We start from the raw sequence: 20,621 nt of genomic DNA, 5'->3' as shown, positions 1-20,621 counted from the left end.
GGAGGTGCAGAAAGATGTGTCAAAACAAACCATGGCCCACGGGCACAAAACGACCAATTAACTGTGATAATACACAAGACACTAAAACTGCACTGAATCCAGAGGCCTGATTTAAAATATAACCATGATACAAATGGGTAGTTTTGTCAAAAAAAACCTTTTTCTTCTAGGCAAAAGCTGCTTAAGCAGTTATTTGAGGGCTTTAAACACGGCCTGGAATAAGATTTTCACTTGCCCCTGGTCAGGCAGGCTCAAAATATAAATAAATGACGGAGCCACCGATCTGGAGGAGTTTGGGTTTTTGAAAGTCAGGAGAGATGAGGGCAGTGCTGTTTGACTGTGAGTGTTTGGCGCCCTCTAGTGTTCAGTGCATTCTGAACGCTTGTGGCAGAGGAAACGCTATCTAATTATCCATCCATACATCCATCCGTTATCTGAACCCGCTTAGCCTGGTCAGGGTCGCAGGGGGGCTGGAGCCCATCCCAGCATACATTGGGCGAAAGGCAGGAATACACCCTGGACAGGTCGCCAGTCTATCGCAGGGCAGCTATCTAATTATCCCTCCTAAAAATGCATCTACTGCCGGGACTCACCGATTGTGTCCGTGTAAGCAGGACATCAGTATTCTGGTGCAAAAATGCTCTTATGTGTCCTTTTTAATCCTAAAGTTATGATAGCAATAGACATAATCAAAGTTAAGCACTACGCATCTATTACACCAAAACAAATTGTAATAAATACGAGGGGTGTAGACTAAAGAAATACAGTCTCTCTGGACCTCGAAGTAGGAAAACCATTATTGTACCGATTTGTAGATGACTGAGTGGTTGTGGGTGGGTAATTTTTGACCCTATGGACATGGGGTGTGTGAGTAATATGAAGACCACAAAAGCCCAAAAAGCCCTCATGTTCACAGTACAATGCTGCCCAGATGCCCGTTGAGCAGTAGAGCTAGTTTGCTATTTACTTTATATAACAGACATCATCAATCCATTTCATCAACTTTCAATCAACTTTCAAAAGCATAAACTTTTCTTGGTGGTTTCTAACTTTCTAACTGAACAGTGGCGTATGTGTATTGTTAGCTTCCACATTTGTTTTAAAAATATTTCTGTAAGTGGCAATTCTATAGAGCATGCAGCCACTTCCGTTGTGTATACAGCCACGGGGGTTTCACTTCTCATAATGAATATGTTGTGGTTTTTGCGCTCAGTTTTGCTCAGTCCTTAGTTCAGAAAGGTAGAGTGTCCCAGCTGTAGTATCTCCCAGCCCAGCCTGTGAAATGGACAACATCTACGGCAACTCTGAAATAGTGTTCTCTCACCTGGAAGGGAGGCAAGATTCAGGCTTCTTCAAAGGTGAGATTCCCCTCCTTTTTTGCCCTGCCTCATACATATTCTGTAAAGAAATACACTTGGTGTCTGTTTGCTTGGTCCGCTCCTGTGGAGAAATTGGAGGTTACACAGGTAACATTTAAACCCGGAAAGGTAGACAGAAAATAGTTTTGGTGATTTGTTCAACAGTCTTCCTATGTATATTATTAAAAATGGCTAAATTTCCTCTGCAATCATGCTTTAAAAACTACTTCTGTAAAAAAAACTACTTATTCTATTTGTAAATTAGTGAAATTATCACAGTCCTTTTAGGCATCTATATAGAGTACTATACAGTCCCCTCCAAAAGTATTGGAACAGCGAGGTCAAATCCTTAGTTTTTGCTATACACTGAAGACAATTGAGTTTGAGGTCAAACGATGTACGACAGATCAAAATTTCAGCCTTTACTTCAGCCTGATATCCCTCTTGTCTAACCCAAAAAAAAAAACCTGCACTTACGATGACTGTATTTTTTGTTTAGAACAGCGCTTCATGTATATTTTACTAGTAATGGATGTGATGCTTTAACCTGTGGAAGAACCACTTTGGATTAAAAGCATCTGCCAAATGCCTAGAATGTAAAATGTTATGTAAATGTAGATTTATTCAACAACTAAGAACATATCGCCTTTTGTGATAGACCATCCAATTCTTAGGTGAGCAAGTATTGGAACATGTGACTGACAGGTGTTTCTTGTTGCCCATATGTGTTCTGTTAGATTGATTGATTAGACATTAAATAGTTCTGAGAGTCTACTCTTGGTTTTAGCTTTGGGTTTTGCCTGTGAAGATTACATTTGTGTTGGAAAAGATAAACCAACATGAAGACCAGAGAGCTCTTTTTGAGGTAAATGCAAGCCTAGAAAATAGGAGCCATTGCACAAACATTGCGGATAGCTTGTGCAACAACTTAGAATGTTCAGAAAAACCGCAGATATATTGTGAAGAGAAATATTGTGAGAGCTGTGAAGAATAACCACAAAACATCAGTCACCAACATCAGAAACAATATGCACAGGGCAACGGTGAAGGTATCTCAATCAACCATTCGAAAAAGACTTAAACTACGCCAAAAAAGTTGAAAAGAACCGGAAGGTGAGATTACAATTTACAAAGAACTACAGAGATGAACCACAAAAGTTCTGCAACAAAGTTTTATGGACTGATGAGACCAAGACAGGGACGTGCACAGATAGACCCCAAGAGTGCTGAAGCACCTGCCCTTTTGCCCTCTGACCAGATAAGTGCCCTTTTTGAAAGACATTTTTATTCATTTCTTTTTCTAATTTTACATTTCAGTTTTTTAATGTAGCCCATGGCATCAATTCTCAATGAAAGGCATGTAATAATGCCCAAAAATTGCATTTGAGTTGTAATTCTGCGAGACCGCACCTCACAAGCCTCCCCCCGCCCCTCCCTCTTCGACGTTCTTGTTGAAGCAGCTGCCCTGCAGCAGCATCCACTCGACATGGTGGAGCCAGGTAACGTAACGATAGTGTTTGCCCGAAACCAGTCGCCAAACTAACTCGCCATTGTTCGTTAATATGAAGTGGAAAGTACCAAAAATGATTATTATGCTGCGAAAAGTACCATGTTTTTGGTTCGGCTTTATACACTTGTGCTAAATAAAGTCTGATTTTCCTGAAGAGCTTGCTGCCGTGGTGTCTTTTCCCTCGTGAAGATGTTTTTCGACAAATTGGAGATTTAGACTCTGTCGTTTCCTAGACACAACAGAACTTCATCATGCAGCAAGACAATGACCCCAAAAAAGGTTTTAGACTAGCAAAGTCAACCACCAGACCGTAGCCCAATTCAGCATGCCCAATTTCACCTCCTGAAGAGGAGATTGAAGCACCTGAAACAAACAACAACTGAAAGAGGCTGCAGTAATAGCCTGGAAAAGCATTACAAAAGAAGAATGCAACAGTTTTGTTATGTCTGTGGGTCGCAGGCTTGATGCAGTTATTGCAAGCCGGGGATATGCTACCAAATATTAAGTGCTATTTACTTTAATTTACTTAAATACTCTCTGTTCCAATACATTTGCCCACCTAAAAAATAGGTGGTCTTTTTATCTCAACACCAAATGTATTCAGTGTATTGCAAAAGCAAAGGAATTGGCCTGGCTCTTCCAATGCTTTTGGAGGGGACTTTATATTACATTAATTACCTTAATGGAATTTGGCAGATGCTCATATCCAAAGTAAAGTACAGTTGATTAGACTAAGCAGGAGACAATCCTCCCCGGGAGCAATGTAGGGTTAAGGGCCTTGCTCAAAGGCCCATGGTTGTGCGGATCTTATTGTGGCTACAGCAGGAGTCGAACCGCCGACCTTGCGGGTCCCAGTCATTTACCTTACAGGCCACCTGAGTTTAGCTTACTCAAAGGAGAAATGCAGTTCTGGACTGAGAACACAGCCTTTATTTTCATAACCCTGAGGACCCTTCTAAAATGAATACTATCTTGACTATCTTTACTTTTTAATCACCTTTCCTTTGTTTGTTTTCAAGCACATTATGTTGTATTTTACTGAGAAGTGATTGTGGGCGTCTCTTCAAACCAGCTGAACGGCTCAGGCATGAGTCGATAGTTTGTTGTTCAGAGATTCTGCTTACAGATTGTGTTACAAGGCTCTGAAAGCAAACATTGCAGGATTTTGTAATAATTCAAGTCAGTATCCTTGAACTATTTCATCAGCAATATAATGTTCAATGAACCCTCATATTATGTTAAGATTTTACGACCACTTTTATGGTTGTGGTCAAAGATTCAATTGACACAAAATTATTGCCATCCATAAATGTTCACACTTTCCTTATTGGCTCCCAAATGACTAGCCTTTTATCCTTAAGTATGAAGAATCAGCGAAAAAAAACATCTATTTTTAGAGCCTGAGGTAAGTGAAAGTTTAACACCTGTATGGGAAAGTGCCACCAGAATCACCCACAAAGAAATCTAAGATAAAATTAGAAATGGTTGTGTATTTTCTTACATTTTATACAGATTTTATACAGAGGGTAAAGCTTACACGTTACAAGGTTAAAAATCTCCCTGCCTTCAACAGGATCTCAGGATATCTATGCTAACACTGTCGAACAGGAGTCAGGAGGGAAACAGAGGTCTTCTATTGGTCAGTAAAGTTCATTTATCAGAACAATGTTCACTTTACAGCATTTAAAGTGAGGCAGATACTGTCCTTCATTTTTAACACTTTATTTGTTTCCAATTACAAGTTGGAAATAAACATTTTCAGTCATGATTTTCTGTGTTTTATCTTCTGGGCTCAAAATGCATTCTATATTTTGTGCAATATACTGTATTTTTATCCAAAAATAAAATCCTGTCCAACACCAACCAGGTTTTAGTAGATATTTTAGCGTAAATTACTTGTGTAGGTTTCAGTGATACACTTCTGTCCTGCTGTTACTGCTAAAAACACATATCATGATCTTTATCTTTTTTTTAACATTATATCTTAAGTATGTCAAAATATTTTTGTTTTTGAGTACTTTATGTCTACTGCCGATATAAAAACATCTCCTCAGGATCAATATTCCTCTAGTGCCTTTCCAAAAATGATAAACTGAAAAAAGTAATTACTTTTGCTCTTATAGCTTTCACATCTGTTGCATGGTGACCAGCATAGATCCAATAAGCAATCAATATATGCACAGAAATGATAATATTGTAATTTAATTAACAAAATACAGTATATTGACCAACACTGGACCAACAGATGTACATTATCTGTTTCATTTGGATGAAACTTCTGCTGAAGCTTTTTTTCACCGCATAGTCACTCCCAAAGAACAGTTTCAGAAAACAGTAATTTAATGGGTGGTCCGGGTCAAGAGTTATGGTTTTGGCTTTTCCCAATACTGCTTCAGGATTACGGGGGAAAATTTTTGGTGAAGGTAGACGTGTTATTTTTGATGACACATGTAAAACCTTCAAGACTTTTTGACCGTTGGAAACGGGCAAGGTTTGAAAAGTAGCAGACGCATGGTGTTTTTAAGCATTAGCCCTGCATGTTACAATGTGGTGTGGACGTGCAATTAACCTGCCTTTGTGACTCATGGCTGTGTGGAGGTTAGTGCAGAGGGTGCCGTCATACCATTTCTACACGGAAAGCATTGTCCATATTTGTAGCTCCACCTTTGCCTTGCATGAAAGTTTGTTTGTGTCTGCCCCACATTCTGTACTCTTCTCTGTATGATTTTCCTTTTTATCTGTTTTTCCTGTATGTACTGTTTTTTGCTGTTTTTACATTTTCTAACCTTGTTAAGCTACCTTGGGCTCTGTAAAGGCGCTATATAAATCCATCCATCCATCCATTATCTGAACCCGCTTATTCTGAACAGGGTCGCTGGGGGGCTGGAGCCTATCCCAGCAGACATTGGGCGAAAGGCAGGAATACACCCTGGACAGGTCGCCAGTCCAGCGCAGGGCACACACACCATTCACTCACATACCTACGGGCAATTTAGACTCTCCAATCAGCCTAACCTGCATGTCTTTGGACTGTGGGAGGAAACCGGAGTACCCGGAGGAAACCGCCCTCACTATATAAATAACATTTATTATTATTATTATTATTATTATTATTATTATTATTATTATTATTATTCAGATTGACCAACAGGAAGATTTAATGCTAAATAAAAAATGATATTTTCAGAAGGATTTTGACAATAGATAGAGTGCACTCCACATGTACTTGGACAGTGGTGCAATTGCTGTTCTTCTGGCTCTGTATATATAATATGTGTTAAAAGTGCAGACTGTCAGGCATCCATAGTCAACATAATGTACATGCATATTGGGTCATCTGTGTAGGAATTACATCCCTTTTTATTTATTATTACATCCCTTATTTTATTTATATTTATTTAATTGGACATTTGGTTTATAAAAAGTATAATATGTATGAATTGTATAATATGTATTCAATCGCTTCCTTAATGTATTCATATAGTACAGAGGGTGAAGCAAAGTTGTCATAATGGCTTCCTTGACTGTTATTGACAGCTCTGGTCCAATGACAATCAAAAGCCTAAAATCAAGACTAGATACTGAACACTTTCTAATGCCTGCACTAAGGAAGTGATTGAGTACATCTGACTAATCAGAAACAACTGAGAAAGCAACTGTCCAATTAGTTTGGTCCTATAAAATATATAAAGTGTATAAAAAGTGATGCAATTCATACACAGATCACTCAATATGGATTTACATATCCTCCAAGGAGACAGTCTGCACTTAAACCTCATATTACTGCACTGTAGATAGATAGATAGATAGATAGATTGATTGATTGATTGATTGATTGATTGAAAGACTAATTGATTGATCTGGTGTAATATTCTGATGATCTGGCTGTAATGGTGTTATCTGTTTGGCAGTTGTTAATGGTGGGCTATAACACTGAGATTAAGGCTTTTCTCCTGTTTGTTGTGTACAGAACACACAGGCTCCTCTCCCCCATTAGGAGCAGAGAAGAGTGGCGCCCCCTGCAGGCACCTCCTGGTCCTGCTAGCGGTGCTCTACCTTGCTCTGCTGGCTGGCCTTATTGCTCTTGGGATCCTGTGTGAGTGTCACATCAGTTACCAGCTTACCAAACTATCCCTCCTAAAAGCCAGGACTCTGATAATACCACTACTGCTGCTACTACTACTACTACTACTGCTGCTACTACAACTGCTGCAACTACTACTACAGCTGCTACTACTACTACTACTACCACCACTATTACTACAACTACTGCTCCTGCTACTACTACTACAACTACAACTACTACTACAACTACAACTATTACTACTACTACTGCTACTACTACAAATAATCCATCCACCCATCCATCCATCCATTATCTGAACCCGCTTATCCTGAACAGGGTTGCAGGGGGGGCTGGAGCCTATCCCAGCATACATTGGGCGAAAGGCAGGAATACACCCTGGACAGGTCGCCAGTCCATCGCAGCACACACACCATTCACCCACACACTCATACCTACTGGCAATTTAGACTCTCCAATCAGCCTAACCTGCATGTCTTTGGACTGTGGGAGGAAACCGGAGTACCCGGAGGAAACCCACGCAGACACGGGGAGAACAGGCAAACTCCGCACAGAGAGGCCCCGGCTGATGGGGATTCAAACCCAGGACCTCCTTGCTGTGAGGCGGCAGTGCTACCCACTGCACCATCCGTGCCGCCCACTACAAATAATAATAATAATGATAATAATAATAATAATAAAAAGAAGAAAAATGATCAAAATGCTTCTCATACACATACTATTTAAGGTCTTGCACTGGCATCTTGGTAACCTGGCAACAACTTTGCTTAGCCGTCTGAACTCTAAGATACTGAGCCTTTGTTACTGTTGCAGTTCACATAAGGCTACTGTGGCAATGTCAACTACACCGGAGGTAGTTAGGTGAAATAATTGTCAAAATAAAACAAAGGGCCATTAATTTTATTCAAGTTCAAATTTCTATCATTTCTTAACTCTATTTGCCTTTCTCCCACAGATGTTCAGAAAAGCAACAGATCAGACTCCCTGGAGGAAAGGAACCGTACACTCTCCGTCAGCCTAGCGGGTCAGTCTAAAGCAGCTTACCAGTAGCTGAATACACACATGTAGAAGAACATGTACATCTACAAACTGCAGCTCTTACTGTACTCTGGGTATATTCTGAAGGTGTGCAAAATTTGTAGAGACTTACCCAAGAAGACCCAAATGAGCTTCTACGGTACTGAATTAAGAGTCTGAATACTTATATAAATGAGTGGTGTAGGTTTTTGCAAAAAGTTAAGGGGTCTGAATACCTTCTGAAGACACTGTATACTATGTTTGTTTGTTTTTTCTTTCACATATGCACAATATTATACTATAATATAATAATGCAATGGAAATGGTATAATAATGGAATGAAAATGGGGAAGAATGAATAATCTGAAGGAAGTAAGAGAATGTGAGGCTGAATTATATTCCTGTGAATCAGGGACTGAAAGAAAGTTGGAGGAATTGCTGCTCAGATACGAAAATTTAACAGACACACTCTCTGCTTACAGAGGTAAGTGAACTTATAGCATTCCTTTATTGACCGTACTTTTCTTTTTAAACCCTTTGAAGCCAAATGAGGAAATTTGCATGAAAAAGCTTTCATCTCTGTGGAAAAACGTATTTCTATCTTTTTCTTTTTGTTATTCAGGAGAGACTTATGACTGAAATAAATTGAATTAGGGAAAGTATAAGGAGGGTTATGTGTGAAACTCACTTTTACACATTTAACTATATTTTGGCAGTTTCGTTGCTGCTTAAAACTCACAACTGGCACTTTTAACAGTGCTTTAGAAAAATGTCGCCACAATAAACTTCATCAGTAGAATGGCAACTTAAAGACTTACTTGTGAAAGTGCACTTCCTGCCCAATGCTAATGTGAATAAGAATGTTCTGCAATTACAACCTCTTTGCCCCAAGCTTGAAACATTTGCAAAAACATTTCTTTGCTAATACGAGTGCACATGAATTCTCTCTTCTCTCCTGCATCAGACGTTAGGAGAAATTTGGAGGAGCTGCAAGTCAAGCATAGAGATGCATTGAGAACTATTTCCTATTACAGTAGTGAGTTTCCTCAGAACTTTGTTGTGGGACTTCTTTAAAGAATTCCTTGAAATGGTGTTGAAATTGCATAACCTTTACATTAAATTACATGTAATTTGGCTGGTGCTTTTATTCAAAGCCACTTACAGTTGATTTTTAGACTGAACAGGCGACAATACTCCCCTGGAGCAATGCAGGATTAAGGGCCTTGCTCAAGGGATCTTATTGTGGCTACACCAGGGATTGAACCACTGACCTTGTGGGCCCTTGTCATGTACCTTAACCACTACACTACAGGCCAACCTTGGAATAATAAGTTCTACAAGTTCTACAAGAGTGGTTTTGAGATTCAGAGATGGGCTCCAAGCTGATACAATCTTCTAAGTTTTTCATTTTTTATTTCTTCATTTATTTATTTATTTTATACTTTTAAACATTATCTTTGTGTAAAACTTCAGACATATATATAGTGCCCTATAAACAACGTATTTATGACACTAACAATGATGTCAGTTAGAACTTTATAGTTCTAAGGTCACAGTTGGTGTGCCAGTAACATTTTGTTTGTAACATTCACGTTTGTTTTCTCTCTTGACCACCCTGAGAAGAAGTTGTTAGTGTAGCACTGGGAAGCAGGGGTGCCACCAGGCGATTTTGAAAAGATCTCACTTTGAGACCCTCCACCCCAGGTGACCCCAGAAAACTGCACTCTAATATTTTTGAGAGGCCTTGTTAATCAGAGGGGGAAAAAACACACCTGAGATACATCCATTTTTACCTATTTTGTTTTATACTGAGGTTTCTCTACAACACAGTATCTTGCATTAATGCACATTACTAAAGGTTTCCGAGAAAATAATTGGTTTGAAAAGAATATTAGTCACCACATTCTTTTGACAGCGTCTGTATTTCTACGCACTCTGCATTTTTGTATTTTGAAGAAGTCTTTCACACGCATAAACTACAGCCAGTTTGGTTTCTGGTTTAATTTGATGGTGTGTCTCTGTGTAACACAACAAACAGATGAACATCACAACCTGAACTCTAACTCTTAACACTTCATTTCTATATCACAGCAAGCAGAGGTTATATTATGTTCAATAAATTCAGAGCTGATATCATGTTAGCAGATGCCACTACTGTGTGTGACCTGTGGTCATTTTGTATTTTGAAGAAGATTCACAGAATAGGGAACTGAAACCATTTTGATTTGACCTACTAGATGAAGACAGCTCAAGCAAGTTTTGAAGCAGCTGATAACAGGTTGACCAGTTCAGACCAGCTTCCAGTTTTACATGGTTTGGTCAGCTCAAGCTATGTTGTAAAACAGCTGGTAGCTGTTTGACCAGCTACCAGGTCAGACAGGCTACCAGCACTAGCTGGTTGACCAGCTCATACCCAGCTAGACCAGCTTATGACCAGCTTGACTTGCTCAATTGTCAAGCTGGATTTTACAGCAGGGTGTCTATGTGTCTCCGTGTAAGGACCTTGGCTGTTGTTGTTTTTGCGTAGCTGCTTTAAATGTTCTACTTTTCAGATAGACGCTGCACTCGTCAATGTCACTTTTCAATAATACCGAACAAACGGATGTACATCACTATGTAAACTCTGACACTGCATTTGTGTGTTGCAGTAAGCGGAGTCTGCATTATCCTCATTTAATGTTGAGTTTATGTAATGTTAGCAGATGTTGCTGTACTATACTGAACTGTGGCCCTCTGTCTCTGTTTCACATAGCTAAAGATGGTTGTGTCTGCCTCGAAGGCTGGAGAATACACCAGGGAAGCTGTTACTTCTTCTCCAGTGAGAAGGTGAACTGGCTTCAAAGTCAGGAGTACTGCATGTCAAAAGGGACACATCTGGTTATTATAAAGAACCAACAGGAACAGGTAAAATAAAAAGGGTCCAACCAATCATGTCACATGTCATTGGACAGAGTCAGAATTGGCAATCATGTAATGTAGTCAAATGTTTCAAAAATGTTTGCAAGACGATATTTTGAGACTTAGTAAGGGTTATGGAAGGGTTTTTGAAAAGCTTATTTTTTAGACGTACAGTACAGTGAAAAGTATTTGCTCTATTATTGCATGCATATTTGTCACACTGAATGTTTTCAGATCTTTACACAAAATGTAATATTAGACATAGGGAACCTGGGTAAACACAAAACACATTAAATGTACAGGTAGGTGGAATTTCCTGCTCGGCATTGCTGCCTGTCGCACCTCCTCCAGTGCCCATGGGTCAGCTGCAGGGTCATCAGCCAGGAACCACCATTCACCGACGTTTCGCCCCTTTAATCCTGGAACATCTCCTGGTGGCAGGGCAGTGACAGGGACATCTCCCTGTCACCCCCTGCAGCTGATGGATCTTCCCCCCTGCGGCTGTTGTTGGGGTTAGTTGTTCTTTCCCCAGCTCCTGTCCTTCCTCCTCAGCCAGAGCCAAAAGCTGCCTTTTTCAGCCTCCTCTGCCAGTTCTTTCGTCGCCTTTCTCAACTTTCTTCCAGTCACTCCTGCGTCCCTCAAGAGGCGTGCGGTTGACAGTCCCACATAGCCTCGGCATCCAACCTCCACTGGGTAGATGGTGGTCTTCCAGCCAGCCTCCCGGCACTCGGCAGCCAGCTCAGAGTACTTGGCCTTCTTGCGCTCAAAGGCAGCCTCGATCCCCTCCTCCCGTGGTATTGTGAGCTCGATGAGGTGCACCGATCTTGCCTTGATCGACCACACAACGATGTCAGGACGGAGAGACGTGGCGGTGATCTCAGTGGGGAACCGAAGCTGCCTGTCAAGGTCGACCCTCATGTCCCACTCCTGGCCAGGGAAAAAGGGCCTTGGTGTTTTACTTCGAGTTGGTATATCTTCGTGCCCCTCCTTCTGTGACAAAATTGATGTGGCTCTCTGCTGGTGGTGATTCTTTGCTGCCCTGTCGACACCCCTCCAGTACCTCGGCTAGCTTTCTCAGGACCTGGTCGTGTCGCCATCTGTAGTGCCCCTGAGAGAGCGCGGTCTTACAGCCTGACAGGATGTGCTGGAGGCTTGCGTTGGGAGCGTTGCAAAGTGAGCAGTATTCGTCGTTCCCGAACCACTGGTGACGGTTACGAGGACAGGGAAGCGTGTCGTAAATTGAGCGAATTAGGAAACTGAGCCTTGCCTGTGGCATCTTCCACAGGTCTGACCAGCTGATGTTCCGGTTGACAACTCCCTCCCAGGTTGTCCAGTTTCCTTGTCGGCTCTGAGACACAGCCTTGATCCTGTAGCGCTCTTCCTCCATCCTCGTCACCTCTGCCACCACCATCTCCTTCCTCTCCTTGCGGTTGGCCTTTGACCAGAAGCGTGGCGCCTCTCCCCATCCTAGTCCTGCTCTTCCTGCCTGGATTCTGCCAACAATCTCTTTGTGGTGCAGCCTGCTGATAGCTCGGTCAACCTCAGCTTGAGCATTCCACTTTCGGCCAGTAGGAACCTTAGCATTTGCGTTCCTTACTGACTGATCAGTGGACTCTCTTAGCTCGAGAACCAGCCTCGTCTTCTCTTGCATGTAGCCCAACCTGATGGACTGCAGTGGCAGCTGCAGCGTGTTCTTCCCAAAAAGGCCCGTTTCAGAGAGGCACCGTGGCAGCCCCAACCACTTTCGGATGAATGAGTTGGCTTTTCTGTCCATCTTATTTGTGGTGGATGAGGAGATCTCACTCATTTTCAGCGGCCACATCACCCTCCTGTACAGCGTGAACTGGTAGCACCAGACCTTGTACTTTCCAGGGAGTTGGCTTTGATCGATTCTTGCCAGGCCATCCGTGAGCTGTTTCATGATGGTTCTCCCCATCTGTTTGTCAGACAGTTCTGCAGTGTACTGCCTCCCCAGGCTTTTGATGGGCTGCTCAGACAGGAGAGGGATGCTCTCTCCCCCAACGACGAAGATGGTGGTGTCGTTTCTGACTCCCTTTCTGAGTGACAGGCTACGTGACTTGGTGGGCTTGATTGCCATTCTTGCCCAAGACATCAATTCGTCCATCCTTTTCAGCAGTCTAGCTGTACATGGTGCTGTTTGAAGGAGGCTGGTGACGTCATCCATGTAGCTCCTCAATGGGGGTAGCCTTTGACCAGATGGTAGTTTGATCCCTCCAACTGTTTGTCTTGCTCCGATGAGGATTATCTCAAAGGCTGCTACGAACAGGATTGGAGAAATAGCACACCCCATGGCGATTCCTACCTCTAGCTGCTGCCACCCGGTGGTGAAGTCCTGGAGGGCAAAGCACATCTGCAGATCGCTGAAATAGCGTGCCGCCAGGTTCTTGATGCAGGAGGGCATATGGAAGAACTCCATGGCGTAGTTGATCAGCTGGTGTGGGACAGATCCATACGCGTTGGCAACATCAAGCCAGATGACATGCAGGTCATTCTTCTCCCGTTTGGCCTTCTGGATCTGGTCCCAGATCATTGTAGAGTGCTCTACACACCCTGGGAAACCTGGGACTCCTGCTTTCTGGCAGTTGGTATCGATGTAGCCATTCTCTAGCAGGTAGGTGGTCATCCTTCGGGCCAATACTGAGAAGAAGATTTTTCCTTCTACGTTCAGCAGGGCGATGTTTCTGAATTGGCTGATGTCTTTGGAGTTTGCTTCCTTGGGGATGAAGACCGCTACTGCTCTTTGCCACTCTGATGGAATGAGTTCTTTTTTCCAGGCAGTTCTCATTAGATACCATAGCACCTCTAGTACCTTGGGGCAGTCCTTATAGAGCTTGTAGGGGACTCCATCAGGACCTGGTGCTGATGAGGCTCTTGCCTTCTTCACAACTTGCCTGACTTCACTGAACTTAGGGGGCATGACGTTGAAGTCGGCTGTCGGTGGCACAGGCCGAGGCACGTACCCTGGTGTTCCTAGGGGGACGTTCCTTCCCGGGTCGCTGTACTGCCTTTTGACATGCTGTTCCATTTGCTCCCTGGTGGTTTCTAGTTTCCCGCTCTTCTTCTCCTCAAGCAGTTGTCTGGCATGCTTGAAAGGATCCTTGAAGAAGCTGGCTCACTCTTTTTGCTTCCGTCTGCTGCGCTTGCGGATGCGTTCAGCTCTGCGAAGCCAGGATAACCTTTGCCTGACCTCCTCCCACAGGACTTTCAGACCTTCTCTCTCTGGCTGTGTTGCCTTCCTCCAGTTCTTGCGGAGTTGTCGGCACCTTTGCACAAGCTGGATGATCTCCTTTTCCCTCCTTCCCTTCTCTCTCGGAGCAATCTTCTGTTTGGGGATAACTTCACCAAACCTGTCCTTGCAGGTCTGGTATATGAGGTCCCCAATCAGATTGAGCTTGGCTTCAGCACCTCCATGCAACAATCCATCCAGTGTCTTGATCAGGTCTGCGTCCAAAGTGTGCCATGCCTCTGCTTCGTTTGACTTTGGCCATTTGATCTTGTTCCTTCTAGCTGGCTTCTTGGTCTCTGCTTGTGGCTGTGTTCTGTGCGAGTTGGTGGGGACTGGTTCCTGGTGCTCACGTGGGGGCTCGGCCTCCGCCAGAGGGCCTTCTTCCTCTGTGCCATCCGTGCCTTCACCAACGTTGGGTCCATCGGCTCTGTGGTTTTCAACCTGGCTTTTGGTCCCTCTTGTCTCACCCGCAGCAGCAGTTCAAGGTTGCTGTTGGCCTTTCTGACCACACTTTGCTTTCCCCTGGTGGATTCGTAACCCCCTAAACGTGGTCACTTTTTCCCATCCGCATGCAAACTTTCGGAGGATCTTCTCCTCATTTGCTGGAGTTCTGACATTCTCGTCGTCCATTTCCGTTGCCGTCGTTACCGTGTGGTCCGTCCTGTTAGGCCCATCTTCCATCCCGCCTGTCGGAGGGCCTGCGGGTTGTTTTTTCCTTGAATTCTTCGTAGTTAAGGGTTGGGTGTCACTCTTTCGAGAGACTAGTGGGTTGGGTAACTAGCCGCCCATTCCCGGTGCGGTCTTTCCCTGCTGCCATCCAGTCTTCCCTGGACTCCAACTGCCCTATTCACAGTAGTCACTGGGTTACCAGAACTTGAGTAAATGTACAGGTAGGTGGAATTTCCTGCTCGGCATTGCTGCCTGTCGCACCTCCTCCAGTGCCCATGGGTCAGCTGCAGGGTCATCAGCCAGGAACCACCATTCATCGACGTTTCGCCCCTTTAATCCTGGAACATCTCCTGGTGGCGGGGCAGTGACAGGGACGTCTCCCTGTCACCCCCTGCAGCTGATGGATCTTCCCCCCTGCGGCTGTTGTTGGGGTTAGTTGTTCTTTCCCCAGCTCCTGTCCTTCCTCCTCAGCCAGAGCCAAAAGCTGCCTTTTTCAGCCTCCTCAGCCAGTTCTTTCGTCGCCTTTCTCAACTTTCTTCCGGTCACTCCTGCGTCCCTCAAGAGGCGTGCGGTTGACAGTCCCACATAGCCTTGGCATCCAACCTCCACTGGGTAGATGGTGGTCTTCCAGCCAGCCTCCCGGCACTCGGCAGCCAGCTCAGAGTACTTGGCCTTCTTGCGCTCAAAGGCAGCCTCGATCCCCTCCTCCCGTGGTATTGTGAGCTCGATGAGGTGCACCGATCTTGCCTTGATCGACCACACAACGATGTCAGGACGGAGAGACGTGGCAGTGATCTCAGTGGGGAACTGAAGCTGCCTGTCAAGGTCGGCCCCCTTGTCCCACTCCTGGCCAGGGAAAAAGGGCCTTGGTGTTTTACTTCGAGTTGGTATATCTTCGTGCCCCTCCTTCTGTGACAAAATTGATGTGGCTCTCTGCTGGTGGTGATTCTTTGCTGCCCTGTCGACACCCCTCCAGTACCTCGGCTAGCTTTCTCAGGACCTGGTCGTGTCGCCATCTGTAGCGCCCCTGAGAGAGTGCGGTCTTACAGCCTGACAGGATGTGCTGGAGGCTTGCGTTGGGAGCATTGCAAAGTGAGCAGTATTTGTCGTTCCCGAACCACTGGTGAAGGTTACGAGGACAGGGAAGCGTGTCGTAAGTTGAGCGAATTAGGAAACTGAGCCTTGCCTGTGGCATCTTCCACAGGTCTGACCAGCAGATGTTCCGGTTGACAACTCCCTCCCAGGTTGTCCAGTTTCCTTGTCGGCTCTGAGACACAGCCTTGATCCTGTAGCGCTCTTCCTCCATCCTCGTCACCTCTGCCACCACCATCTCCTTCCTCTCCTTGCGGTTGGCCTTTGACCAGAAGCGTGGCGCCTCTCCCCATCCTAGTCCTGCTCTTCCTGCCTGGATTCTGCCAACAATCTCTTTGTGGTGCAGCCTGCTGATAGCTCGGTCAACCTCAGCTTGAGCATTCCACTTTCGGCCAGTAGGAACCTTAGCATTTGCGTTCCTTACTGATTGATCAGTGGACTCTCTTAGCTCGAGAACCAGCCTCGTCTTCTCTTGCATGTAGCCCAACCTGATGGACTGCAGTGGCAGCTGCAGCGTGTTCGTCCCAAAAAGGCCCGTTTCAGAGAGGCACCGTGGCAGCCCCAACCACTTTCGGATGAATGAGTTGGCTTTTCTGTCCATCTTATTTGTGGTGGATGAGGAGATCTCACTCATTTTCAGCGGCCACATCACCCTCCTGTACAGCGTGAACTGGTAGCACCAGACCTTGTACTTTCCAGGGAGTTGGCTTTGATCGATTCTTGCCAGGCCATCCGTGAGCTGTTTCATGATGGTTCTCCCCATCTGTTTGTCAGACAGTTCTGCAGTGTACTGCCTCCCCAGGCTTTTGATGGGCTGCTCAGACAGGAGAGGGATTCTCTCTCCCCCAACGACGAAGATGGTGGTGTCGTTTCTAACTCCCTTTCTGAGTGACAGGCTACGTGACTTGGTGGGCTTGATTGCCATTCTTGCCCAAGACATCAATTCGTCCATCCTTTTCAGCAGTCTAGCTGTACATGGTGCTGTTTGAAGGAGGCTGGTGACGTCGTCCATGTAGCTCCTCAATGGGGGTAGCCTTTGACCAGATGGTAGTTTGATCCCTCCAACTGTTTGTCTTGCTCCAATGAGGATTATCTCCAAGGCTGCTACGAACAGGATTGGAGAAATGGCACACCCTATGGCGATTCCTACCTCTAGCTGCTGCCACCCGGTGGTGAAGTCCTGGAGGGCAAAGCACATCTGCAGATCGCTGAAATAGCGTGCCACCAGGTTCTTGATGCAGGAGGGCATATGGAAGAACTCCATGGTGTAGTTGATCAGCTGGTGTGGGACAGATCCATATGCGTTGGCAACATCAAGCCAGATGACATGCAGGTCATTCTTCTCCCGTTTGGCCTTCTGGATCTGGTCCCAGATCATTGTAGAGTGCTCTACACACCCTGGGAAACCTGGGACTCCTGCTTTCTGGCAGTTGGTATCGATGTAGCCATTCTCTAGCAGGTAGGTGGTCATCCTTCGGGCCAATACTGAGAAGAAGATTTTTCCTTCTATGTTCAGCAGGGCGATGTTTCTGAATTGGCTGATGTCTTTGGAGTTTGCTTCCTTGGGGATGAAGACCGCTACTGCTCTTTGCCACTCTGATGGAATGAGTTCTTTTTTCCAGGCAGTTCTCATTAGATACCATAGCACCTCTAGTACCTTGGGGCAGTTCTTATAGAGCTTGTAGGGGACTCCATTAGGACCTGGTGCTGATGAGGCTCTTGCCTTCTTCACGACTTGCCTGACTTCACTGAACTTAACTTTTATTATTATGTTAAAAAGCAAATTCCCCCTTAATCTGACTGGTTGCACCACCATTAGCAGAAATAGTTGTAACCGAACACTTATATAATTTCATATCAGTCTTTACCATTGCTGTAGAAGAATTTTATACTTTGTCAAGGTTGTATATTTTTGTCACAAATAATATGCATTGTTATATGGCCTGCCATTGGTTTAATCACAAGGTGAGCGTTGCATGAAGGCAAAGCTAGCTGAAATCATCTCAACATTCCTCTTCTTCATTGAGCAGGATTTTCTGTCGTCCAGTATTCGTGAGACACACTGGATCGGGCTGAATGACCGGGAAACAGAGGGACGCTGGGTCTGGGTGGACAACACGACTGTCGACAGCCACGGAACCCAGTAAGCCACTCTAGCGTGAGATCCAAAACCAGCTACTCTGCAGCTCTGTAAGAGCAAGTGAGAATATGAAGTAAAGACAGGAGAGTAGGAGCTGGAATTAAAAGATTCTTCTTCTAAAGCCCTTGGCTCCTTCAAGGAGCACAGGCCACTGACGAATGTCCTCCATCTCACTCAGTTGGGGGCAGGTTTTTCGAGGTCTCCCCAGTTGTGCCCACTCCCAGACATCCCTGTCTGGAAATCTCTCCAAAGGGGCGGCCTCCTTTTCTCTTCCCCTGTGGGTTCCACTCTAAGGCTTGTCGGGTGGTGTAGGTGGCTGGTTTCCGGAGGGTGAAGAGATTAACTGTGTTTAATGGTTCACTTCTGCAGGCTTGTGGTTGCCCCCTACTGAGGAGGGTTGTCATGTATGTCTCTGCTGCATCTAGGCACTGGTTTGGAAAGGAACCGGACAACTGGGCCGGGGCTGGGGACCCGAACGGGGAAGACTGCTGCAGTCTAGGGGACCAAAACGGAAATTTACATCTCTGGTTTGATGCTTCCTGTGGAAAAAGTAAAAAATTTGTCTGTGAAACACAGCCTAGAATTTGACTTAATCAGGTAGTCATGGCACACAATCAGTGAATAACAGTTTATTGTTAACAGTACCTTCTGGTAGCTAAATTGTGTATTTTATGTTACTTTATATAGGAACTCTTTTGTAATTGAGATGGTGTGACTCAAAGGTCAACCAGGAAGTTTAACCAGGAAGATAAATAGTTTTTACTGCACCATGTGCAACAGCAAAAAAAATTTTATATACGCCATTTTGAGCCTTGGTGTTTTGTTAACTTTTGTCAGCAAATTGTGTGGCAGCAGTGCAATTTATACAATTATGTATATATGGGTCAGGAGCTTCAGTTAATGTTCACATCAACCATTAGAATGGGGAAAATGCCTGTAATGAATGAAACAGAAAACTCCATTCTAGTCTGCCAAAAGCCTTTTACATTGACACCCAGTTGACTATCTCTCTCTTTTGATTCTATACAATTTTTCATTAAATATTTTTAAACTTCTCATTGTTTCTTATTAAAGCATTAGTGTTATTACCTTTTAAGTCTATTGCAGACTAATGTCACCTTCATAAAATGATTCTTTCCTACTAAAATTATGTTTTGGAACTTCATGTAATCTGCTTCTTTTTACAAGCTACGGTTTGTCTCGGTCATGTACAGCTGAATATGGAAGTAAATTAGGTCACTTATATGGAACCCTCATGGGTTTCTCTGACTGCCATAAACTCACAGATTGGGGACAGGCGCTCTAGAGAGGTGAGCGCTACGAGTGCCTGGCGCCCTCTAGGGGTATTCTAGCTGCCAACCGTGGTATGCTAGTTGGAAAGTTAATTTGTTCTTCAAGGGTTCAAGTTTTATCTAATGTGATCACTCGAGGACTTGGAACTGTACTTTCCTCTAGGGTCTTCAACGCGCTTGTCCCCGGTTCTGATTCGCACTTTATTGTAAGTCGTTCTGGATAAGAGCGCATGCGAAATGACTGTGACGTAAATGTAGATGTAGTGTTCCATAGCGTCTGTACAATGCGTTCACTTTGCTGTCATGAGGAGTTGTTTCTTAACAGATATCTCTCTCCAGGGATCTCAGGCACTAGCATTCTCATTAACTTAAACAAACGAATGTCTTAAACATTATATATGTTCAATGTCATCCAGGAATTATACCATATTTTTTGAATATATTTATGCCATCGGACTCTTTAATAATCATAAAACGTATTTTTATTATTGTCATATTATTATTCATTGTTAAAATTGTGTATGTGTGAGTGTGTATGCATGAGTCCATGCGTGAGCGTGTGTGCGCTCCATTTCACCATTAGAGGGTGCTGTTGCCCAAACAGTTGAAAACAACATTACATTACTTCATATTTATGTAGCAGTCACTTTAACCCAAAGCGACATACAATAAGTACTGATGGTAATAGTAACTATAGTTATAGTTATTAAAAATCTTGTAAACTTTGACATTGGAAGAAAAGGGTAATGTGTCTTGCGTCTAAATGACCCTGCAGCTGTAGCTCTAGATGCAGAGTCAGGAGGTTTTCAGGAAGAGCCAAGCAGACAGACCTTTCTCACATCCAACAAAAAGGGCAACCAGAACACGGGACTCCACGCCTGCGTCCCATCAAATTAATTCGTTATCAATTTACGCAAATAAGCGCATCGACTGTCGCGGAATGTTTTACTGCCGCGGATAATCTAGCCGCTTGTACTCACCGTTAATAGTAATAAACTTTATTCATTGTATTAATCATAATTAGCGATCACACCCTATGGTATCCCCTCTGCATTACCCCTGCCGATGGTTTAAATGCATCCTCTATAAATAGATACTTGTCACACACCGTGTGACTCCCCTGGGAGGGAGATCCGGAATTCTTGCCGTTTGCCGCACGGAGAGAGAGTGTTCACAACACAAAACGAATAATAAAAAGTATTCGCCCTTCCCCCTCACGAGTTCCGGGCAAAAATGATACATTAACACAATAAAGTCAAAAATGCAAAAGAAAGTAAAACCGAGCGACTGCTTTTCCTTCTTTTACATTGTACT

The 20,621-nt window shown here is 44.1% G+C and overlaps 1 protein-coding gene across 1 annotated transcript; it reads left to right on the top strand.

Moving 5' to 3' along the window:
* The first annotated feature begins 1,224 nt into the window (after positions 1–1,224).
* Positions 1,225–19,070, top strand: LOC133137502 (CD209 antigen-like protein E). The gene is made up of 8 exons (XM_061255820.1): positions 1,225–1,358; positions 4,442–4,507; positions 6,839–6,964; positions 7,908–7,976; positions 8,382–8,453; positions 10,722–10,873; positions 17,906–18,018; positions 18,441–19,070. The coding sequence occupies exons 1-8, from the start codon at positions 1,283–1,285 to the stop codon at positions 18,601–18,603; spliced, it is 837 nt and encodes a 278-aa protein (XP_061111804.1). The 5' UTR covers positions 1,225–1,282; the 3' UTR covers positions 18,604–19,070.
* The last annotated feature ends 1,551 nt before the right edge of the window (positions 19,071–20,621 follow it).

This window comes from Conger conger, chromosome 9 (assembly GCF_963514075.1).
Source record: "Conger conger chromosome 9, fConCon1.1, whole genome shotgun sequence".
NCBI lineage: Eukaryota > Metazoa > Chordata > Actinopteri > Anguilliformes > Congridae > Conger > Conger conger.
Note: the sequence above shows the minus strand (reverse complement) of the source record. Positions and strands in the feature narration are given on the sequence as shown.

What these genes read in the sequence shown, in the direction of transcription:
- LOC133137502 (XM_061255820.1), top strand. Translation starts at nt 1,283, where the DNA reads ATGGACAACATCTACGGCAACTCTGAAATAGTGTTCTCTCACCTGGAA. An exon ending in CACACTCTCTGCTTACAGAG is followed by an intron (nt 8,454 to 10,721) that starts GTAAGTGAACTT and finishes TGTTTCACATAG; the next exon opens with CTAAAGATGGTTGTGTCTGC. An exon ending in TAAAGAACCAACAGGAACAG is followed by an intron (nt 10,874 to 17,905) that starts GTAAAATAAAAA and finishes TTCATTGAGCAG; the next exon opens with GATTTTCTGTCGTCCAGTAT.